The sequence below is a fragment of the Ischnura elegans genome, chromosome X (genome assembly GCF_921293095.1).
Source record: "Ischnura elegans chromosome X, ioIscEleg1.1, whole genome shotgun sequence".
NCBI lineage: Eukaryota > Metazoa > Arthropoda > Insecta > Odonata > Coenagrionidae > Ischnura > Ischnura elegans.
Window position 1 is genome coordinate 15,356,927 of NC_060259.1, and position 26,273 is coordinate 15,383,199.

Below are 26,273 nucleotides of genomic sequence, written 5' to 3' on the forward strand. Positions count from 1 at the left end.
CAATATGCTAACATTTTCTGGGGGAGGCCCATGAATCCAGCAGTTAAAATGGCCTTCAGTTTACTTATGACCTGGCCCTGCATATCAACCAGTTTCTGAAGAGAATTAATTTTTTGCAAATGAAAAAACTGTACTTCACATTTTTGAAGGTAAAAGAGAACATAGACAGATGGTGAAAACACAAACCAAATTGGTTTTCATTCCATTAAAAGCTGGTTGATTTCTTTGCGACAAGCTGAAAAAATAGTCTATAGACTATAAAATATACTATAAGACTATACCCATCCCCAACTAATTGGTATAAAATATGAATGCTTACCTTAAAAGGGATTCAAGGGATTAACTAAGACTCAGGTATATAAAGCAAAGAAATATTTGCTGGTGTCAGCAGGTAACTGAAATTGCATACTCTCAAATATTTCTCCGAATACCTCCTGCCCTTGCAAAAAGTTGAGACACCTGGGTTTAAAGTGCTACATGTCAGTAACTACTTGCGCAGTTATAATGAAATAAACTGGAAATGAAAGGAAACTTCTTTCTACATTTTTTCAACATCACCTGAAACTCATTATAACATTAGAATTTTATACATATTTGGTTGTGTATGAAAAAGGGTAAGGTTTTTGATACTCTGAAAACGGTAGCTCCACGTTGAAAATTACTTTTTCAAGAACTTCTCCATGCATGAGAATTGCACAACGAAAAATAGACTACTAAAATGTATTTTCCAGGGAAGAAATTTGAAGTAATTTCATAAGCAATGAAAATTGTCATTAAAGAAAAATCCTCTATTTCTGTGATTCAAAGACTTATTGGATATTGAAAATCACTGTTGGCACTACATACATGCACAGTTGATAAAATCTGCACTGCAACCTTAGCTAGCTTTGCTTTGGAAATGCTTTTTATGAGTGCAACTTTCCCACAGGGTTCTTCGCCAATGGTCTGCAGCCACACTAGCCAACTTGCTTCCCATCACTTCTCCTCTTCTCTCCTCTCTGCTCAAATTTCACAGTTAAACAAACAACAAAAAAACAAGCAATAATTTTTATTGCAATACTCATCTGTTGTATATGCAAGTGATGCTGACAGTGCTTTCAAATTTTCTGCAAGTTTTGAACTAATGAAAATATGTAGTAGTTTTCTTTAGCAACAATTTTGGCACTCAATTACCACTAAGTTCTTCTCTGGGATATTCATATACAAGAATCTGTCTCTTCATTGTACTGATTCTCATGCCAACGAATGGAAAAGTTCTTGAAAAAATAGTGAACAAAGAGGAGCTTAAATTTTCCAAGCATAAAAAACTGCACCTTTTCTCATTCAAAGCCGGATTAATAACCATGACGCACGAATTAAGTTATGATGATGTTGAAGAAACATAGAAACAAATTTCATTTCACTTTTGCATAGAAATTAATTTCATTAAAACTGATTGAGTAGTTACCGAGATACAGCACTGCAAACTCTGATTATCTCCACTAATTGACAGTGCCCCAATGGACACATTTACCAAATTTTGTATCATTGTCCAATGCATTAGAATTTGAAAAATGAAAAGACCCATATTTTTCCATTTTTAGATCTGTTGCCTTCTTCTTGAGCTATTTGCGGCAAAATATTGGCAATTTTACCCCTTTCGCTGAAAAGTTCATGATGTCACTGACTCTTGTCGAGCTGCTAACAGCTTCATCTTCGCCTCACAAGGTATTAACACTCTATTGTCATTAACACTCCAATGAACAATTTTTTAAAATGAAGGTCAGGTCTCTGTGAACGACTAAATGAAACAGAACTTTAATGATGTCAGTTACTCATGAAAAATGGGAGACGACTTTTGCATTTTAACCCTTAGGCTGTGGGAACATTTTATATTTTTGAGATAGTCATTTAAGCTGCAATAGTGATCCCTAGTGTAGAAAAGTGCACTTGGGCTCCACCCAGGTAGCAATAAACATTTTGGGAAACTGAAGAAGGTAGTCGAGCAATGGTCAAACGTTTGGACGTGTATCCATGATCATGGAGCGAGGTTGCACGCTGCGTGGCTTGGAAAACAGGAACACGGTGCTCCCGCGAATGCAGCTAGTGCATGATTGCTACCGTTTTACGAAGGGGATTGTAATGGAAATAGTAAGCTCGGTGTATCGTAGCATTAATGCAGCAATTCCGGTGATTCTGCATCCGATTTTATTTCTTTATCAAGATCGCGGAAAATATTGAGCGAGAGTGAAAATCATGCATGGATAATCCGCAACACGGATATACCGCAGCCGGATAATCAGGAGTCTGCTGTACATTGAAATTTGATAAAATTAAATTGAATTCCACCTAAACAGGTGACATAGAGGCCATTGTTAGTAATAGAAACAATAAAAACACAGTTTTCCAAGGTATTACTCTGAATTTGATCCAGGTTTCAATACTGTTACATCATTGCCAGGCCATCTGATGGTGATAGATCAACATTAAAACTTAGGTTGAAGTTAACTTTATTTACTGACCTGCACATAATTTTTAATTCAGCCTGAATGCACAACTTTAATGCAATTTTGCAAGTATCCTTGAACTTGATTAGGACATAAATTTCAATGCTTCCATATGAAAACCTCACAATAAATTTATTGGAGCAAACATTTTAGCCAAGAAAAAGCTAAGAAATCAGTTTCCTTGCTATTACTATCCGGCAAATGGGGATATATTTCTAATCAACAACCTTCCTCATGACTTACGTACACTTTATTGAATTTATTCCACTATTTTAATATCTTTCGACAAAATGCATTAATCACTTATACCTGAAAAAGTCATAATTTCTTCAATTTTTTTATTTTAACACAGAAAGGGCAAATTTCTCATCTCATGCTCTGATCTTTTAACACACAAACTTAATGCAACATTTAGTTATTATAAGGCTTCCCACTTTCTTAAAATGATATTTTTTTAACTAACACATATTTGTCTGCATGTCATGTTTATCTCAACTAAGTGATAGAAAATATATACTCCACAATAGATCTCAATAGTTCCTCCAGAGTAAGAAAATTATAAATAGGCTATTAAAATTAATAAAAAATGTCATTTTGATTACTGGAGCATTTACATTATGCATCAATTAAGTGGATACACTTGATTACCTTCACCCTGCTGAAATTTCAAGAATATTAATCTAACGACACGGAAGATTTTCCTCATCATACATTTACACCGACCAAATTTTAAAATCTTTCATTAATCACATTGAATCTGAAAATTAGCTTCTATGGCTATGGTGTGGTGAGCATCCCTATTTCAAATGGCATGGTGCCTAATTTTAGCGGTAATACGGAAGATTTTGAAGACTTCCAGGAGCAATTAACGTTTTTACTATAGCAAATAACGTGGTTTCACCCAGCCAAAAACGAGCTGTGTTTCTGCCGCAGCAGCAGTATCGAGGTGGGATGCCTATGCTGCAGCAGATCCTAACATCTCATGGGGGTCAGAACAGGGGTCAGAGGAGAGGCCAGAGAGTCACAACGCCTACCGGAGCAGAGGCCATGACCTGGTGCTAACGAACGTCGTCACCATTGCAGAACCCGGGTAAGAATCTCTCAACTCCTTGCTCATACACCCCTTCTGCAGCAGCACCTTGGTTTTGGTTGAGGTAGATAATATTCCTATATTAATAAATTTAATTTCATAAGTTGATAATGGTGCAGGGCACACTATCATTGGCAGTTTGCTTTCCGAGGCAAAGTTTTCTCATCAGGAACTTTCCCATAGTCCCATTGAGCTAGCAACTTGGTCCAACCAAAAGTTAGAACTATTGGGCCAATGCATTGTCTAAGCTCGTTATCAGAGTAAATGTGACGATTTGTTGTTGCTCGTTGCTTCAACTGCAGGTCCCCTTTTATTTGGTCGCTCATGGTTCGAACCCTTGGGCATCAATATCGAGGAAATGAATCAGTTTTCTTCTCCATCTCCCTTACCTGCAGAAATTTCTGATTTCAGTGAGGAGTTTTCCCCAGGGATGGGTATTTACAGCGGGCCCCCCACTCACATGCACTAAACCAGATACCAAACCGGTGTTTAAGAAAGTCAGGCCGGTACGGTATACCATCCTCCCAAAAGTTGGTCCTGGATTGGATAGAATGGTGGCTGAGGGTATTTTAGTCCCTGTGAACGGTTCTGAATGGGCAACCCCAATTGAGTGAGTTCAAAATAGGGATGGTTCCATAAGAATCTGAGGGGATTGTTCAGCTTCGGTGGCAAACCCAACACAAAAATGTTGAGACATTTAAGAATTTCTAAAACAAGTAAATATATTAAAATTAGAGATGGGTTGAATAGCAGATTTCTCAAACTCTAATATCGAATTCGAATATTAAATCATTGCTCGAATATTCAAATACTAGAATTGTGCAAAGCATATTAAACGTACATTTTTTCTTCTATTTCCCTTGATGAATGTATAAATAAAAAGGTATAGAGTGGAACCTCGATCAATCATTTTTTAGGGGGGACGAAAAAAAAAACGATTAATGCGGAAATGTTTGACTAGGTTGCCTATGCAGCAGGAATCCCAGGATTTTGGCGAGTAATTGAGATTTCCTTTAATGGATTCAAACAGGAATTTAGCTGATTGGTGGCATATTTTAATTTTATGGAAACAATTTGGGCATATAGATGATTCAACTAACATCTCTTTCAAATATTCTAAGGGGATACACCACCTCACGAAAAATGAATGCATGCTGTCTCAGCATTTACACTGCTGCGATGGATTTCTGTCTGATGTATACATTCTTATCTACCAAACGCCATTTCAGCGGTACGCCCATCTGATACTCGGCTTCATCTAACTTCTCATTTTCAACAGGTAACTCGCTTTACCCTCACTCTTACTGTCAAGTGCTAGCGGACAATCCGAGGCATTTTGCAAAATACACGTACTTCTCCACCAGATTTTCTTCTTCTTCAATTATTTTCAGTCAATCTTTGGAAGTTCTCACGAGATAAGCAGATGAATTCGAATTACTAGCAGGGAGAATCCAAATATCCTGAGAAAATATCCTTCGTCTGTGATTGTGACAATAGAGATTTATAGCATAACTCATAAATTGTAACTTGATTAATATTTTCGGAAAAAAATACCGCATCAACTTCTGAGAAGCTCTGCTGCTCACATCGAGTCTTGCCAGAATGCTAAGTCTCCATCGTATTTTGACATTTACTTCCTCATGTAAAATGCTTAAATAAAGTCAGAAATGCATCGCGTTGGGTCTTATTCTTTTTTAAATTACGAGCACATTACTAATATTTCAATCCAATAAAGGTGTAATATCAATTGACGAAAGTCATTGTTAGACACCTTTTGTGCTAATAGATGACTCATGCAGCAGTTGACCTCCAGAAATGGGGACCTTCCAAGCAGGTAGGCAGAAAAAGGTCAGTGGGGGAGAGAGAAGTGAAACACGATTCCATTATTCTCCTGTAACTTTTTTTTTTTTGAAGATTTTGATTTACGATCTTCGTAATACGAACCCTGTGCGAGCTGGGGCCTTTTGTTTGATTTCGGAGAGGAGGAAAGCGTCGGAGGAGGGGCCGAGGGCTGATGGATGGAGGGGGTAGTGGATTTTAGGAATCGTGCTACGTAGTTATTGTCCCACGGCTATGAGGTTCTCCTGGTGGGGGGAATCAGAGATTTTTTCACCCGATCATTTTCGGTTCCCCACGTCGAACTCTTCTCACCGCTCTAATCCACGAATTTGATATAATTCGTCAACTTGCCTAAAACCACGCTGCGTGCACTAAACGACTACAGTTCTCTACATTTTTCCGAGTCAACTACCAACGATGTGCGTGCGACAGTGTATGATGCAAAATTCAAAGTATTCGAGGTGGTACCTTTAGCATAACTATTCGAGACGTCGAATATCGAATCCTTTCTAGTATTCGAGTATTCGCGGATACTATTCACACATCTCTAATTAAAATGATTGACAGTTAAATCTTTAAAATGAGCACTTAATTTGGTAGGAAAATATATGAAGTTTCAGGAAGACATGAGGATGTGAGGGAGAGAGAGGAAAGATTTACTAATAAGGGACTACAGGATTCCGAAGTGAGTGAAGGCCTAATTATGTGATATGTACACATCTACCGGTAAATACCGTATATGTCTGAATATAGTCCCCCATTTTTTTCCAAACATGCCTGTGGTAAAAGTAAAGGGGGGGGACTATATTAAAACGCATTTTTTTAACTTTTCCCAAAACTGAAGCCTCAAAATTAGGGGGGGGACTATATTCAGAGGGGGACTATATTGGGAGAAATATGGTACGTAGACGTATGAATGAGGAAATTGACATAATTCACATGCCCAAATGCATGGGCAGAGAATAGAATTTTTTCTACACAAAATGTGTTGAAACCATGGTTGGTTGTTGAGTTTTAGAATTAAAAAGTGTGGAAATTACCATTTGCGTTCTATCATAATGAATATATCAAACTTCCACCAAATCAAGCCAGAAACGGTCTTATACGCTACACTTGTGAAATTGCATTCTAATATGCAGGATATAAACTATGTTTAAATCAATCAATTCGGCTTTTACTTTGTGAAAATCCATGTTGAAATGAAAATACACAACCCTGGTAAGTTTTCACTGGAAAATTATTATTACAGAACACTCCTGTATTATTACGGCATCATGTAAGAACTGGTTAAGTAAACCATGCATCCGTGGCTGGGTGATCACGGATACAGATAAGTGGTTTGCAAGAATGCTTCAAAACCACTGCTCGATGTCGGACACTACACTTTCAGGCACCACACCACATAGCCATGTCTTGCACAAGTTGCCTGGGTTGCAACTGCTGCGCGACGTGTATCCGTGATCATGGAGTGTGGTCGCGCACTGCGAGGGTTGGAAAACAGGAACACGGTGCTCCCGTGAATGCAGCTAGCGCATGATCGCTCCCGTTTCACGAAGGGGATTCCAACGGAAATAATAAGCCCGGTGTACCCTAGCATAATGCCATAATTCCAATGATTTTGGGTCCAAGTTTTTTATAAGGATCGCGGAAAAAAAGTAAGCGAGAGTGAAAATGATGCACGGATAATCCGCAACCCGGATAAACCACAGCCGGATACATAATCGGGAGTCTGCTGTACATAATATTTTTTCCAAATAATGTCTCAATCATCACTATTTTCTCCTGAAATAGATTACTTAAAAAATAAAACTTTAAACAGCCTCATCCTATAAAAAATTTCAAAGGAAATAATGAGTAACTGACAAAAGTATATTTCTAAGAAACCTAACGCTTGCAAATTGAAATATAAATGATACATTCGGGTTTTAAAATGGAACGGTATGGTTTACATCAAACCATTAATAACTGAAGCATCGCAGAGGATGCTAATAGGCAACATAATACTTTCGATATTTCCTGTCCAACTATAGGAGAAATCATTAATGCATGTGAAAATATTTGCTGGTTTGAAAACTTGTACACCAATAGAAATTAAACACAAAAATATAATGAAGACCATTTACCTGAATAGAAAGTTAAAAGAATGATTAATTGATGTTTTAATGAGCAATATGGCACATGATTTAAACTTCGACAAAAAATATTATTAACAATGATTCACAAATAATGTGCCTGCAATGACATCTATGAAATATGTAATACTGATGATCATGACGTGAAATGCTTCATAGGTGAAAGATGAAAATATATGTGTAGATGAGAATTAGGTGGTGTAACATAAAACCCAGAAGCTTCACTGCTAAGGCAGGTCTTTGTATTATGTATTATGGGATAAGGGATTCCATTGCATTTGATTTTTTAAGTATAATATTAATAACAGATTGCAGTATTAAATCCTTCACAAAAATAGGAATTCCATGATTAAACAAAAAGAAAACAATCGCAGTTCTGAATTTATATATATAATTTTATATTGATCAAACACTCAAAGTGCATGAAAATGAACAAACACTACATCCACAAAATCTACTTCTTTACCATGATACAAGAGTTAACAAAATCACCGCTTATAAAATACTTTGCAAGCTTGTTAAGCAATACTTCTAAACTTACATTACATGTATTCATTCATGGAGTCATATACTGGGAAAGTTTTAATTATGTTCACAGAACACATCAAAGTCTAGTGATTTAAACGTAATAACTTAAATTTTCCATAAAATACGAAAACCTTTCTGGCCATATGAAATCTGAAAGGATTCTTAGTAAAAAGAAATGTGACAAAAATATTGACTGCGTATTGAGAATTCAATACACTCCCCAAATAAGCTTGTAACACAGACTTTTTACTCAAATCCATTAAAACTGGTTTCATAATTGCACCACTTGACATAAGTCCCAAAAATATGTGTAATGTCCTTAAATCGGACAGTATTAAGTCTCACAGGTAAGGAATAGTGCACAAAAATGGTGAACAAATACACCATTATGTCTCTTATGTTAAAATTGTTTCCTTTTAAAGCAGGAAGTTTGGCAGTAAGTCATGGAACAAATTCATCCAATTGAAATCAGCACTCCACAAACATACATTCTTACATACTAAGAGCCAACCACAATTACAGCGTACCATTAAACCTTCTTTTACAGCAGATTAAACCCTCCTCTAAGCAACCCAAAAAAACTACAGGTTGCTTCCAACACAACAATATTTGTTACTTCAGAATTCTACTTCTTAATCAATCCTTTGTCCACCATTAAAAAAGTGTCCTCTCCCTTTCCATCAACTCCATTACACCCGCAAAATTTCTAGAGCCTTATTGTAGCAAATGGCAATCCAATCAGGCTGAGTGGCTCCCCATTGGATCTGGTTTATCTCCCCCTCGGCAGCAGTGTATGCAAGGATCGGATCTTCAATGGCTCTAGGCATTTGCTGAATGTCCCATATAAGAGCTTGATGGTCATCTCCTGAGAAAAAACAGAGAGTTAGCAGAACTAATTAGCAAGACATGTCACTCATAGAAACAACAGCTCATGGCTGAGCTTAAAGCCACTGAGTGCATCCACCGGGTTGCGGATGGTGGGTCAACCTCTAGATATAGAGGTTAGCTGTGATATAACAGAGTTCACTTGTCGAATAAGCAGTCGTGGACAAAAAGCAGCGGCATCCTGAGGTTGTATGGGTCTATCCCTGGGTAAGATAGGCCAAATAAATGATACATTAAACCTGTGACAATGCCGTTACTTGGCAATGGGAGGCCGCCAACCATTAAGCCTCACATCACCTGAAGAAGAGGGCAGCAGCTCTTCTTCATATGAGTGAAGGTGGAGACCACAGTGGTCAGTATAGCGACACTCATTTCCATTCAGGCATGATAATATTTCCTTTAACAGCTGTAGTACTGCGATGTGGAAGGCAAGGGGAAACAACCACATTATTATCCCAAGGAGTCTCCCAGAGCTAATTCCTGTGTACACAGACGGGTCGAAAACTGACTCGGCATGTGCTTGCGCCATGGTTTCAAGCCACCGCGGTGTTATAAAACGGAAACTCAGCCCTCTTTCCCAAGGATGAACATTAAATTATCTGACATGATGGAATTCTCTCAGGTAAAAAATTCCGGAGGTAAACTAGTCCCCCATTCAGATCTCCGGGTGGGGACTACCTGAGAGGGTACATTGGTCAACTGTGACAAAGTTGCGAGGATAGGTACATGGAATGTGAGATCACTTGGGACATGCGGTAAGCTAGAAAACCTTATGGTGGAAATGCAAAGATTGAATCTTGATGTGCTAGGAATCAGCGAAATGAAGTAACCTGAGGAGGGAGAATTTTGGAGTGGAAGCTATAGGATTATACACTCAGGGTCTCTAAACGGTAATGCTGTGGTTGAGATAACGCTCAGATAGAGTGCTGGAATGTGTGTGAAAAGCTACCTACAGTACCATGAAAGGATAGTTATTGTAAAGTTAGAGACTAAGCCGGGAGATACCGAGGTGGTACAGGTTTACATGCCTACGACAGACTACGAGGATGAAGAAGTTGAAGATGTCTACGATGATAACAGGGAAGTAATCTAACAGGTAAAGGGCGAAGAAAACATTATCGTTTTAGGTGATTGGAACGCTGTCGTTGGTGAAGGTCAGGATGGAAGAATAACCAGAAAATATGGTTTAGGAAATCTAAATGAAAGAGGAGTAAGGCTCCCAGAATTCTGCACAGAACACAAATTTGTGGTTGCCAATGCGCGATTTAAGAATCATATGCGAAGAAGATGTACTTGGAAAATGTCAGGAGACAAAAGAAGATTTCAACTAGAATATATTTTAATGAAGCAGAGGTTTAAGAACCAGATAAAGGACTGAAAAAGCTACCCAGGGCAGATGTCGACAGTGATCATAATCTAGTGATGATGAAATGCCATCTGAAATTAAAGAAATCAGAGAAGAATGCATGGCAATTAGAGAATCTAAAGGAGCCAAAAAATCAACAGGCTTTTCAAGAAGTGGTGGAGAGCAAGATAGGATTAGATCAGACTGAAAAATCAGTGGAGAATCGATGGACAAATATCAAAAGTGGGCTTGAGGAGGGCACTAGAGAAGTTCTAGAGAGAAGAAAATGTGTTAGAAAAAGCAATGGATCAAGGATAAAGTCCTAGACCTCATCGAAGAATGGAGAAAGTATAAGAATACAAGTACTGAGGAAGGACAGGCTTGCTACCAGAGTTTAAAGAACAAGATTTGCCACAAAGCGAGGAAAGCCAGAGAAGCATCCAGGATGATGGACATATTCAAGGACGTGCAAAATAACCTCGTACAAGGGAAAGTGGAAGCGGCCTATAGAATACGTAGTGAAGAACTATTTCAAGGAACAGAGCACAAGATGTAGTACCATGAGGGAAAATTATGGAAATATTTTGATTGAAAAAACGTTTTAGGCCAGAAAATGGGTGTAGAACTGGCAAAATTTTATGTAAAATGAATTTGAAATAAAATATGTACCAAGGGTGTACCCAGGATCAAAACTAGGGGGGTCAAGCCATGTTTGTTCAAGTTATAGCCAGGATTTAAGCATGGAAAAGGTGAATGAAACCAACATTTTAAGGAAACAGTAACAGCTCTTTATTAGTTTTTAAAATTATTTGCTTGAAAAAATATTATTTTCCTTAAATACTGTAACGGTACGGATGGGAGTCGGCCCGACGCGTAAATTAATAAAATCGCGGCTGGGTTACGTCCGCGTGCACACTCGCATTTTGGCATCGGGGAGTGAAAAGCGGCACAAAATATCTGTGTGAAGTGTTAATTTTATGTTTAAATGTATAATATTTGTGTAAAAAAAGTGAAATGCAGTGAAAAAGTGTTAAGTTGGATTTCCGGGAGAGGCGACGTTGTGGTTCTCTCCCGGAAAGCATTCGAAAACCTGCCTATGCCTCCATTGCCTTCTCCATGCCTTCTATACATGCCTTCTCCATCATTCCCCTCCATCCACAAATATGAACTGTTTAGCTGCTGAACGGTTCAAACGCCCCAATATTTTGAATGGGTGTTCAAAATATTAGGTTTGTTTTCTTAGGATGTTCATTTCTCAGAGGCTGTTCGTTTCCCAACAGCATCCATTTTGCGGAGGCTGTTTGTTTCCTCTGGCTGTTCATTTGGGATCTCGCATTCATTTTGATTTTGTGTTCATTTGAACATTTGCGTTCCATGGACAGGATGCAATGGTTCAGGTTTGCAGTCACTTTACGGATTGGTTATCTGTCCATAATTTGTGCTATATTTCAAAGTTAATTTAAGCATTAGGTTAAAACTTTATTTTGATTATTTATATCATAGCAAAAAAATCTGTATTAGCAAACGGAAAAGCTAAACATAAAGTGGTTAATTAGGTTGTATCCACTGTACACAGTAGAACCTCGGTTATACGACCCTCAGTTATGCGATGACCTCACTTATACGCCGATTTTTTTTGGTCCGGTGAATAACCCCATATGAACCCATGTATTTCCAACCTCAGTTATGAAACTTTTCACTTATACGACAAACTCGGTTACGAAACGTATTTTCCCTGTCCAATGAGATAAAATACCTCACTTATACGACTTTTCAGATAACTGCTCTACGAGAAGATTGCGGTACGCGCGCCGATTTTAGTCACAGGAGCAGGGGTAGTATGTGCTCATCACATAGATATGTCAATGAAGAATACTAAGTTTTAATAATGAGCGATGCTGTTTATTAGATATTAATTTTAACTGCAGTAGATGATCGTTAATTCGGAATATCTATCTCTAACGGAAGATTGTCTAGAATTTTCCAAGGTTATGTTTTCCGTCGCCCCAGCGAAAAAACACCTAAATGAGCCGTTAAAAATCCTCCCGTACCAAAAATTTGGCTTCCAAGGTCATCCAAAAGAGATTATCGTATTTGCAGTATAGATGTAAGTCGATGGTGATTCAACACGATGGTAAAAACAGCATGCATGGTCTCATTCCGCGGGCTAATCCCGCATCCGCGGGACGAATTGAGCCGGGGGAAAGTTGCTTACGCGGCGCACCGATCAAAATTGACCTAACTTGTATCTCAGTGGGTTTAAATCAAACAAAGTTGGACCTTGAGTAGCTATTAGCTTGAGTCTGCCTGCTGGCAAGCGTTTATTTTTTAACTGAACGAGAGTTAGTACGAATGTCCTCTGAGAATAACTCGCGTCGTCAGTCGTAACGTAATCATTAAAGTCAAATTCAAAACGCGAAAGATAAGGCAGTTCCTTTCGACTCTGGAATGACTTATAACCATTATACCGAAGTACAAAAACAGTCTGGTGTTGTGATCAGATATGGGGAAGCAAAATATTACGTGAAGATGAGTCACACGGCTTGTGAGTCGAAGTTCCCGGCGCTGAATTCGCGTAAGAATGCCGACAGAGAAGCTATACCCGGTAGATTCAATCTACTATTGCTAAAATTTCACGGAAAAATTCTTTTTTAGTGCGTAAACATTTTTGAGAGGGGAGATTTTTTCGAGCTCTTAATATATTTTTGTTCAATCATCACTGACGGCAGTTGTGCGGTTATTTCAAATGCTCACTTAAAAAAAGTGATCTAAGCACCGGAAAAGTCTTACAATTAGTCACGGAATATCCCGGATACTAGTGGCGCAACTTGGAATATGCTTTGGGGGTGATGGTAGTACCTGAGGGGCGCCCCCCCCCTCCCCCCCGAGGCATCGGGGATTCCCGGAAAATTAAAAAAAAGAGCATGCCTGTAAATATGTTTTACATCATTTTGGTTCCTAAAATTTAACTTTGAGTAGATGCAGTTGTTGTTTATCAAAGCTAGACTTTTGTTTTAAATTTTTTTTTTCAATTCTCTGCGGCTTTGGAGGGGGATCTATCCCCTCATCGACCCACCATAATTACGCCACTGCCGGGTGCTCCATATTATCTATGGCATGGTATTTAGAGGGAAGAAACCGACAGCTGGGGTCATTTTCGACATGAGGTAAGGGAGGGAGTATAGAAACCCTGTGTTGGAATTAGCCAGGTTGTAACAATAGGCTTAACCAGGGCTTAATGTTCCATCTGCCGGACATGGTGTTGCACTGGAAGTTCCGTCCACACTACTTTCAAGCAGGAATACAGCCATCTCTGAAAACTTTCTGCCTCGGCCATGACATGAACCCTGGTCCATAGGGTGGGAAGCCTTCGTGATACATTAGTGAAATTTTGCTCCCTAGTTATGGGGTTAATTTGGATGACTTTCCTTAGGTATTTCATTTCTTTAATCTACAATCATGGGTTTGCCTATAGGTGGTGAAATGAATTTCCTGAAACTGCTTTTAATGAGTCAACTTTTTTAAAAAATTGGCTTCTCTGTGAACATTTAGTGTCATCATTCCGAAATCTCTCCAGTATGATAGCCTTGCAGATCAGTACCAGAAATGCTAGATGTTCAACCGCGGATAATGTTGTTCAGGAATGTAGAATTATATTTCTCTTAAAGTAACACATCATCTGTGGTGTTGCTTGTGTGAAAATAAGATTATTAGGCTTCAATTTCTTGCCTCCAAATGAGTAATTGCATCCTGGAAACAAACCGGCCCCTATAGGAAAGGATTTCATGCTGAATACCGAAAAACCTCACATATGAAACTTCCTCACTTATGAAACTTTTTTTGGTTTTCCGCTGAAAGTTTCATAAGTGAGGTTCTACTGTATTTTGTTATTTAATTATTCCTAATGATGTTAAATTTCAACTGGGTTAATCTATATTTTACCCTGCGTTGCCTTAAGAGGGCTAAACTATGATTTTGGGGAACAAAAATTTGGTTCCAACTTTCCTCAAATTACTTGTTTGTAGTGTAATTAGACATCGAAGGGGTGGGACTTAGCACTATTCTAGAGAAAGTGTAATATCCATCATTTTCGAAGGAATGAAAACAATACGTTATTTATGGCAACTTTATTTGAAGACATCAGGTTTTTCATGTTGCGACATTTTATGTTATAGTGACTACATACTCAATTGCACACAAGTACCCCTCAAAGCATTACCTCTTCCTTTGCTTTCCATGTCTAATATATGTATTAAAATATGTTACGGAATTCCATGGCTGTAACATATTTCACTATTTTTTACATTCTACCAAAAGTACTAATTTGGCAATGAAACTGATTATTTCTCACTATCTTATGTGTGCTATTATTACCAGTTAATTGCATCGTTAGAGTGGATAGATACCTGACACAGGCTGTAACGAGGAGAAAAAAATTGATATCTCTTAAAAATTGATAGTGTAAAAGAGAGATTCACAAATGACGTTTATACTCAAAATATTTATAAAGAACCACTACTTGTACATGAAAGTCTAAGTAGCTCATAAGGGGAGCATTTAAGAACTTTTCTGGTGGTAAATACGCAAATAACATCAGATGTTGATAAATATTAATTCTGGCTTATACTACAAGTGAACAGCAGATATTTTCCAGCCTACAGGCAACCAAGTTAAGACTTGGGACAGAAATCGCTTGAAATTACTATAACATGCTGCACAAACCATATGATACCACACTAAGTTTTCATATATGCACTCTAAATGCCCGATAAACAGTATTATCTAGCCTGTATGACCCTGACAGTTAGCAATGAACAGGTATTCTGAACTATTCTTTTAACTGAACAGGATCAAATTAAAGTGAATGGTTCATCAAAATGAACAGTTTAACCCAAGTCTAAAATACATAGAAAACATAATGACAAAGAGAACATTTTAGAAGTTGAATGCTACTTGAACAAAAAAAGGAAGAAAACTGACATTGGAAAACTTTCCAGTTGCAGTTGTTGCATAAAAAAATTAGTCTTAGAATGCAAAATGCTTTGGAGGATGAAGTGGTTCAAATGAAGATACTGTCTCTTTCCAGGTATATGATTTACATTCAAAATGTGCAATTAAAATTAAATTCTAACCACAACAATGAGGATCATTGCCGAAATAAAATGACTAATTTTTACTCAGGAATAACTTTTGACACAGTTCTAACAGTTTGTTTAAATAATACCTCATCTTTGCCAATCGATAAATATTATCCTATGTAATCATTATGGCATGATTAAACTTGAAAATTAATTCATGCTAGTTGGTTGCATGATCTAAGTCTTCAGTACACCTCTCATATAAGATTCGTCTAAAACAAATATCTCGATCATGTTTGATTATTAAGTTGAAAAACCTTATGCAAAAGGCCAATTGAGGCCTGTTTTCAGTGGTACAGGAACAAATAAAAATAAAGTCAATAATAAGGATAACAAATATTGATGGCATTGACAGCTTACAATTGAAGCTGTAGTATTACTATGGTCTGATGAAGTTATCACATCTACAGGCTCATATCATAAGCCTATCCTAAGCCAGACTTGTATCATCAATGGCAGAGCCACAATGCCGACCCTGGGTTTTTATTCACCATTTCCTCCTCAGTTCCCTTCTTTTGCAAATCCCTAGCTTTCAAAATGAAGCCATCCTTAAAAAGGATACATCAAACCTTTCCCAATTCCTCACTTACATATGACTCATTACCATTAATAAAAGTATACATGTAAATCAATTGCACCAAATTTTACGACCATTACAAACTAACAAATAAATTTAAAAGAGTGGATGAGTGGAAAAAAATTAAGTACATTAAAAAAGAATCCCAAGATGGGGACACGATCCTTCACTTTCTCATGTTTCCCACAGTTCCCTAAAGTGGGTATCATATAATACATAAAATGCAAACCCATACAGTAAAATCCAGGACATGTATGCAGTAAATGCGCTCAAAATAAACATTTAATCCTACAGAATAATGAAGTTACTTCTCCCTATTAGCAATGAAAACACTTCGGGACTTCCACAATTTATTTTTTTAAATACTATCAAGTCATTATCAATTTTATAAAGGAGACAAATTTTGTTAATATAAACAACCTTATTAAAAATTTCTCGTTTTTACAAAGCAAATAGTTGGTCTCGACAAAAATGCTAACCCGATCTATAATAAAAGAAACATTGTTACAAAATTTTCGTTGTTACGGCGCTACGTCATAATCATTGCTCTATGTTTAAGTTCTCTTTGTGCAATCTGCTCAAGAGCATCAATTATGGTTTTTTTACAGTAGGAGCTACTTCAGTATCCACACAACATCATAAAATAAGCTTTAAATTATAGTTCTAAAATAATTTGGTGGTGAAATAGAAGGAATTATTTGATTCAACACATTTTTAGGGTAGAAATGCAAAAAAACTTATGATGTGCATAAAAGGCACAAAAATATTTCTCTTGCAAAATGGTCCCAGGGTATTTAGTTTGAAGTGGATACCTATGCAGAAATTTTCATAAAAATCTGAGAGACTAAGAGACAAATAATTGCTGAATTTACATAGAATGTCCCATATACATTTTTCTTTTCATAGCATATCTCACAAATACATAACATTTTCCTTGTGTATACACTTTAAAACTTAGTTCATAAACCTTCTAGGCCATGAAATAATATTTCAAGTATGTTTAAAGCCATTTTTCACACGAGCAAATTTGGATTTTTTTGGCAAAATTATGAAATGAAATTGGCAGTTTTATTTAGTGAAATTTGAATATTTTATTTGCCATAAATCTATAGCTCTGGATGCTATATCTCCAGAAATAAGGGAGACGAGTGTGATGCGCCCGCTCCCAGCGGGCTTCCCCCGCTCTTTTCAATGCAGGTCCACTGAGGGATAGGCGCGTTTCTAATTTTAAAATGTAGAAAAAAAAGGCAGGGTCCTATGTACAAATGCAATTGGAATGTTCATGTACAAATCGAGTTCAGAGGACCTCTTTAAACACAACATTGGAAGTAATTACACTATCCTCTGTTAATACTTGTTTAGCGTTTTCCTTAATATTTTCAAAAATACATATTTTCAAAAGATCTTACCCTAGAGAATGCTACATAAAGTTGGCCATGAGAGAATACAGGGTCAGGCAGGAATAAGCCAGCTCTTTGCAAAGTCTGACCCTGAGCCTTGTTAACAGTCATCGAATAGGAAACCTTAATGGGAAATTGTCTGCGAGTCAAATTAAAAGGCATGGTGGGATCTGTTGGCGTTAATTGTATTCTTGGGATGAGAACAATCTTGTCGGAATCAATTTTTTTTAATCGATTATTTTTTCTTTTAATTTTTAAAAACCAATTTTAGGAAACAATAGCAATAGGAAGTAAGATATGCTGTCGCATGTTCTCTGATAAATTCTGTGCATTTTGGTACCTCATTTGTAGAGTTTGGTTGTGTATAAGTTGAGAAAAAGGTATCTATACAGTAGAAATAATATAGAGGATTAAATAATGACTGCTGGTCATTAATTTAAGAAAGATAATTTAAGGCCAAACACGACAAGCACATAGTGTAAATCTTCGCCAAGAGATGGAACTACCATATGGAGAACCTCAGCACTGAAAAATAGTAACTATGTCCCACATTTCCCAAAATCCTCTATCCCCCCCTCCCTCAGTCCACCCCTCTAACGTTTCTCTCCCCTTCGTAGCCCCCCCAACACGTAGCCTTATACACCCCAGATCATTGCTCACTCAGGATTACATGCAATAATTAGAAAAAGTAGGTATGTGCATCTTAAGTTGTATTTTACACATTAGTGCACATAAAATTTTGCATCTTATATTTTAGATTTTCCTCCATATATGACAGTTTAGAAATCAACACGTCAAATTTAAAAAAAGTTCTTACTCAATGTAGTAAAAATCAGACACTTTTCGGATTCAGCGCACAAAAATATATGGTACTCCATCAACAGAACTTGAAAAACATGGTAGAACCATAAAAATGCAAGACTGTGTTATTAGCATTAGACCTAAATAAGAGGAGACAGACTGGAAACTCAAACTGCACAAATCACTTAGCTCGCACGTTTCTGCCGCGGGAAAAATATTTCACTAAATTTCATGACCTTGCACGCTCCTCCCTTGCTCCCGTCCGCATTCTCTCCAGTGCCTCGCTGCTAGCAAGGCAGAGTTCCCAGACACCCAGAGAACACTCTCCATCCCCAACACGGCCCCTATCCTCCCATGCTATCGCAGCCGCACTTTCCTCTCGCTGAGCGGATGAGTCCTTCTAGTTCCCCCAACTCGCCGCTGGTCACCCTCCGACGGATCGTGTTTTTGTCATTGTTATATTAAATTTATTACTTTACATAATGATGAAATCCCAGGGAAAGTATTTTATCTTTCTTAAACCTTGTAATGATAAAAAGCACAGCGTCACCACAAGGTTCAATTGCACAAAGAAAATTGGTGACTTGCTGCCCACAGCCAAAGATGTAATCCAGCACAACCTTCATGAAGGTATGTACAAGGTGCCTTGCTCTTGCGGGAAAACATACATTGGTGAGACTTGTCGTTCACTGAGGGTACGAATACAAGAGCACCGAAGGGCCACGAAGAATAGGCAATTCCAGCTGTAGGCCATATCAGAGCATGCCTGGACACTAAATGGACATGACATTAAATTTGACAAAGCCAGGATAATAGTAAAAGAAGGCAGATATTATCCCAGACTTATCCGAGAAGCAATTGAAATAGCCCAGGTGGACACTTTTAATGGGGGTGATGGCTACCACTTGGATGCCAATTGGAGGAGACTAATCAAACGGACCAATGAGAGAGCAGCAGCCACAGCTGGCGGGAATCAGCCCCTATATAAGGAGGACAAAAATCGTGGACCGGCATCTTCGACCTGAAGACGCTAGCAGCAGTACTAGCAAACCTGTTGTCATCAACAAACAACCAGACGCGGTAGCACCGGAAGAATGGAGATTTTGGAACCTCGACACCGCGGAAACCTATGCAGTCACATTTCAACTATACGTTTCTAATCTACTAAATTGTATGAATCTCCTCACCCCTTTTTTTGAAGTGTCTTATTTCTTCTTGTAGATCCTTGGACAAATAAATTATTATTATTGTTTCCAACTTATGTCAACATATATAAGCTAAACAGAAAAAATGCAGTGACTGTTATAAATGCATTAGCAAAGGTTTATCGTCGATAGTATTGTACTCATCACTCCAATTAGGAAAATTATTTAATGGGGCAATCACCTTTCGCCTCAAGATTAATTTTACAAAATTTAAACAATTGTACAATACAACTTCTACCACTCAAATATAGTATCTGAATTTTTTTACACATGCATGTAGTGTTAAGTGCATAATATCAACATGCTTCTGTTGGTGTACCTCATATCTTACAAGATAAAATAATGCTTGAAAATTTTCAAGGTTTTTTTTAATAATAAAAATAAAATGTAAGCAACATCCCTAACCTCCCCACATGATGTCTTACCATTGTATATTATTCATTTCCCCATTTTTTTCATAAACAAATAAACTATTTAAAAAAGTTTGAAAGTCAGGATTTCTTCAAAACAGCTGACAGCATAGTGGTCATTTTTATTCCCTTTTCATGAAGTAAATTTTCCCTGATGCCAAAGACAAGACTCCCTGACTTTCCACTGAATTCTCTAATTTCTCTCCAACATAACAACACCACTAAATACCACCCCTTTTAAAATCATTAAAAATTGAATTAAAATAGGAAAAAATTAACCCATGCATGCCATTGAAATTTTGCCATCAATGTTAACTATTTAATAACAAGATGGATAATTTGAGTAAAACCAACCTGCAGTACATATGTGGCAGGACGAATGTGGAGCCCATGCAATGCCATTCACACAGGCTCTGTGATTATTCAGCCTTGCAACAGGCGTGCAAGGAACCCGAACATCAAGGATGATAACCTAAAAAAAAGTGGGATATAAGTTTTTAGAGGACAAGCAGCATTATAATGATAGAATATCACAAAGTACACCTGGCCAACAAACTGATCAAGTTACAATGCTGATAACATAATATTCATGTCATTAAGATTAAAGACTTCTACTTCCCACCAACCACATAAATACAAAAAGACCAGGACAGCTCATCTTACATAAGAAACAACAATTCAGGCATTTCTACTACAGATGTATAGATTCGTTTGTTGTTTCGGTGGCATCCACATGTTATAGGTTTGAATCTACTAAGAAAAATCACAAGAACGCCATGGAAAGGCTTGGATAAAGAGCAGACATTGAACATTTCAGAATACTTTGGATAATGTAATAATACACATTCATGGTAGATGAAATAAATTGATAACAGTCATAATGGCACAAGACAAGTGGTTAGGCCAATTTTGACTGGGGTATTAATGCATACAAAACGCTTTGGTGATGGTGTAATTGCATGGCAAGGTACTCTAATACAAATTTTAGCACAATGATCAAAATTATGCATAAAAAATGTAAATCCCAGAAAAAACGAAGGTTCTCAAATTGGAAACATATGAAGCAAAAGATCTCTACCAAATCCTCAGTATCTTAAAAGCAGGCGTGAAAATTCTATATAAAGCAAATAAATACAATTAAATATCTACTGCTGAATGCTTTTGGATACAACTTACTTCACATGCATCCATAGCAACGGTAGCTAAATAATTAGGGTCTTGCTTATTCCATGCTAGCCGCAGCAATGGAGTATGCTGAGGATCTTCATAAATAATTGTGGAATGCTCTAAATGTCTCAGATCAAACATCCGAACGGATCCATCAGCACCTAAGAAAGAATTACAATCGAGTCCCACAAATGAAACCAAACTCATTGGTGGTGTCAATACTTAGATATTTCATCATAACATATCACCACAACTACTCACCAACAGATGCAAACATATCTCTACCTCCCCCCGCTCGACTAAATGCAATGTCATACACTTCCTTGTCGTGGGCAATGAGTTGTGTTTTGACATGGCCTGTGACTAAAGTTACTCGACCTAATGCCTTGAAAAATAAGCAAAATATTAATTCACAGCATAAAAGGTACATCAAATCTGATTTTGGAGAGTAAAGTAATCGAGCAGAGAGTCATGACAAAGACAGACTTTAACATACCTGCCCAGTCTCCAAACCCCATATTGTACAAGTCGTGTCAATACTTGAGGTACCAATCAAATTTGGATCAACTTCATTCCAATCAAATGAAGTTAATGGGGCACAAAAGTCAGAATTTTTATTCTGCAAAATAAGATACAAAAGGAAATCAATTAAAATAAATTTGGAAAATGTGATTGACAATTAGTGTTCAGCAATACTACATAAATGATAAGGCAAATCATAAACACTATCCACAACAATGGAAAAATGTTCTAACCTGGGAAATGACACATTTAAGGGCTTAGTACAATGCCTGTTCAGCATATGATGAATACGACTTAACCAAAACAGTTGATGGTTTACCAAAGCTCTGGTTGCCCATTGAGCTGATGAAGTGGTTAAAATACACCATATTGCTGGATTTAAAAAAATTATTGATTCAAGATCAGCCACAACCTGTACATCCACAGATAATTAGGTTTTGCTGCCGTAATTATAATCAGACAAATACTTATGATAATAATATATTTCACCACCGGAGTGATAAAATCTTGCAACATTAATGCTATTATTGAAATTACCAACAGAGCCTATATTCTTTCTATCCCTGCCCCCTACCCAAAATTCATAAATCAATTTATGTACAATAGCCCTAATCTAATGCTTTGGAACCTACTCAAACTATTCCCTCAATATCATATCTCATCTTTTTGTCAAGTTTCCTCAACCACCATGATGACCTCTTTCACAAAGAACTCATTTTGTTTTGCTCCTTTTCCTAACCTATGCTTTTTAATCGTAAGTCAAATGTCTACTTTTCTCATTCTATTCCTTTGAAGGCCATGTTAATTCAACCACATGCCAAACTCTTCACTACTTGTCACATCTTATTCTAGTTTTCCCAAAGCATTTCATGCAGGATTAACATGATAAATGAGCATTTTCCCTGGTAGATTCTAAAAATAACCACAGATGAACACTTAACCTCCAAATATACCACCTGAGCTACATTATCTATTAACTTGCTGTTAGTGAGCCAACAACTTAATTTTATGGATAAGGATTTTCCTATGGGAGAGTCCAAAGGCTTCTCTCAGCATTTCAAACCTTCGGTCAGCAGCTCTACCCACTACACTCCCTTTTCACAGTACCAACTCTCATTACAAGGGGTGGAAATGATATACATTTAGAAAATCAAAGCTCCATTACAATTAACAGCACTGACTCCATGTAAACTTACATGGAATTGCCATACGAAATTCCACAACTTAGGTTCAAAGTATTATTTGTGTGAATGGCTTTCATTGCAAAGGGATGCATAGAAGGTGTAAAAACTAAGGGTTGAAATTTAAAAAAAATCTGAACTCCCATTGTAAAGTGGCTGAAGAAATTAACGCAAAGCTCATTGATGTCTAAAACTGGTCAGCTCAGGAACTACTTGTCTTCCCTGATTGCTTTTGTACGCCAATTAGCTTTGCGTTAATTTTTTCCGCCACATTACATTCAGAAAAATTCCACTGTAAGTTACATAGAATTTTGGAAGCAGTGTTTACAGCTTTTCTTTGAAACATTTTTTCGGATGAACAACCTTAATAGGAAATGGTGGCAACACAATTATTCCTGTTCATTTGTAATGTGATAACCCTTTTGGGACTAGGAATCGAAGGATGGATTTCTTTATCAGCTCTTTTAAATTATTTCACTCAAGATATGCAGTAATAATTGTCACAGTAAGTCAGATAAATAAATGAAGTTCCTTATTTTAGCAATTTACTTTTGCCTACTATAATATTTTCCTTAAATAATGCAGTCATACAGATAACTCATTTTCCTCTGACATTTATAATGGAGTATTTTCTGAGTAAATATTTACTCTTGTACAGGGCCTTCAGGCATTAATAGTTGCTGTACTTGATTTCTAAAAGAACTGGCCACTAAAGCTGCCTAAAATACAGCAAAAATCTGAATTATCATGACAAATTAATATCACTAATTGTAAGTGCTACTCAAATGATTAAATACTATTTGTAATAAGCATGATACAGGAAGGCTTTTTATTGAATGTTTGCATTGTGACTAATTACACATTTCCAAAATAAGTGCATCAAAATCTACTTGAAGTCAGCCACACCAAAGGGAATTTTTCATTATTCTCATTGTACCATCCTATTTGATTTGAAAATTGGTGTACTTGAAATTGAAAAAAATATAAATAGGTGAAGAAACAAACGTTTCCACAAGTGATACCCAAGAGTCATATCCAGACTGCAATACTCACAGAACATACTATTCCCACTACCCAGAGAACTTACACTGAGTGTGCACAGATGAAGGGAAACTATAATTCCTAGATGACTTCCCAGAAGTTACTTTATTTTCAAGGATGAAAATGGCAAAGTATCAATAAAAAATCAGTCTAAAATGGTAATTGTGAATCAATAAACATAGACAATCATTCACATCTGGAATAGATAACTCCAATGTTTCACTAGGGTTTCAGAGGAACTAAAAAAAGTAAATTTTTCGGTAATTGAACCTCAATGTTTCCTGAATGGTTTGACATGGATTAAGACCTACAAAAAACTTTACCCTTCTCCAAATATAAAAATAAATCACTCACATTATATAATTGGAAGGGAGATGGCTAAATACAACTGAAATGTTAAGTTCTTACAGTCATGAAACAAGAAAAAAGGCATTTCTTCTTACTCATTTGAAACTTTAATGACCACACTTGAAATCTACCTATTTTACTGAAAAAGGCATAATTTGCTAAAAATTAAGCAACTAAAAATAAAAATGTCAGATGCCAATTATGTATGTACCAGTAAAATTTGTAAAAGTAAATTTTATGCTTTTCTGTCATTTTACTAAATTTTAAGCTATCTAGGTGACTAGAAGATTAATCGAAAGATTTTCGTCACTTTACACTGGTAAGCATGGTAAGATGGACATTTTTAATGCTATTAGGATTCGAATCTGTAATGCCTTATTCGGTGATAGATACCATAAAACTAATCCTTGATAGAGTAGTACTGAAGGCATTCCTAAATATATCTTTCAGCATTGTAATACCTTCTGGTATTTCAACATCTACTATTTCCTCAGGTTTACAGATGAAATTTAAAATGCCACCAATCATGCTGCACCCCCTATCATACACCCAGTGTGCAAGTAATTTTATTTCCAGCATGGTTACGCACTAGCTAAATACTAATAACTGAAAGAAAGTACAACTTGTTTACAATCTAGCAGTACAGCGATTTCTATGAAGAGGATAAAATTATTGATGGATAATTTAAGTAACTGTATGTAACAGCTGGACAGGTAAAACAAGTTCTTGCCAAATGATCTATTAACACCAATGACAATATGGGACCTTCCACAAAGACCCAAAATTGTGATTCATTAAGAGAATGCAGTACATGGTAGGGAAAGACATGTCACAACAAAAAAAAAAGTCGTCCTCATTTCTCAGTTTCCTAATAATTTTAAATTAAAAAACCAAGAAAGTTGCAGCCTAATTTTCATGAGTCAGAGCTTTGACTTTTTAACTTTTTCACGCTCACAGCAGCATGCAAATACAACAATTAACACTCGAGACCAAGGAGTGGCTGGAATGCAATTCTATTGCTCAGCAGAAGTTCATGAAGTCATCAACTTATCAGCAGAAGGGTTAACGCTGTCAATAACTCACTGCAAATTTATAAAATCGTTTCAGGCTTAATTTTGTGGAATATTAGATACATCCATAATAAAAACACAAATGATAATTTCCACACTATTTCATTAACACTCACTCAATGACCGACCATGGTGTCAACACTGTGAGTCATTTTCAAGGTGAAAATGACAAAGTGTTGAAACCATGTTCGGTCGTTGAGCGTTAAATTGTGTGGAAATTACCATGTGTGTTTCATCATGGATCACGGCAAATTGTTAGATAAGTAGGTGGTGGATTGAAAAATAGAAAAATACAGGTCTCTCCATCAACTATTAAATTAAATTGGCAAATGAACTCATTCAAATATGCAGGTATACACTAATAATTGCCACATGCTATGTGCAAAAAATTTACAATTCTATTTTGGCCTGCATCTGACCCTTGGCTAGGATTATATGGCCTATTCACCCGAGTAACTTTAACATACACTTGTTTGGTACCCTTGATAGATGGAAGTATGTAGTATATAATCATTCCACCGTGGTATTGACATAATTGTTTGCCACGCTGGATCCATTTTCAATTTACTGCCTAATTTGACACTAAAACCCAATGGTAAGTATTCAAATCCATAATGAAAAGTAAAGAAAACTTTTTTATTCCACATAAACATTTGATATACGACCTAGGTTGTGATGCGGCATGTCATTGCCTGCTACAGATGCACACACCACAGAGAATAAACAGTCGTACACAAAATTATCGAAAAAAAAAAAAAACTCAAACACAATTGTGTGAGGATTGTGACAAGGGGCGGAATTCCCAGGGGGAGGCAAAGAGGTGTAAGGGAATGGGTGTAAGAGCATGGAGAGGATTTGTGATTTCTGTTCTCACACTTTCTTAACAAAAAAGGGGGGGAGGTGGGGTGAAAAGGAAGAGGGGAATAGCAGTGCGACACATAGTCATCGGAAGTAGTCGAGGAGGCTAGCTCAAAATTTTTAAGCAAGTCTACAAGTACCTTGGACTTCTGCCACACAGCTTAGACACCAGATAGATGCTTGCTACAGTAGGCCACTCCCCATGTTACAATTGAATGTTGAATTTCCTCCGAGGCCTCAAGGATTTATT

The 26,273-nt window shown here is 36.9% G+C and overlaps 1 protein-coding gene across 4 annotated transcripts in view; it reads right to left on the bottom strand.

The window, feature by feature from the left end:
• Positions 1-7,921: 7,921 nt before the first annotated feature.
• LOC124170675 (DDB1- and CUL4-associated factor 7) overlaps positions 7,922-26,273 on the bottom strand; it is a 35,634-nt gene continuing 17,282 nt past the window's right edge. For all 4 annotated transcript variants that reach the window (XM_046549570.1, XM_046549571.1, XM_046549569.1 and 1 more), the window contains exons 6-10: positions 21,500-21,622; positions 21,265-21,388; positions 21,013-21,164; positions 20,191-20,308; positions 7,922-8,940 (exon numbers count right to left, since the gene is read on the bottom strand). In XM_046549570.1, coding sequence (XP_046405526.1) covers positions 8,765-8,940; positions 20,191-20,308; positions 21,013-21,164; positions 21,265-21,388; positions 21,500-21,622 — 693 coding nt within the window. In that variant the 3' untranslated portion in view covers positions 7,922-8,764. The remainder of the gene's footprint in view (positions 8,941-20,190; positions 20,309-21,012; positions 21,165-21,264; positions 21,389-21,499; positions 21,623-26,273) is intronic.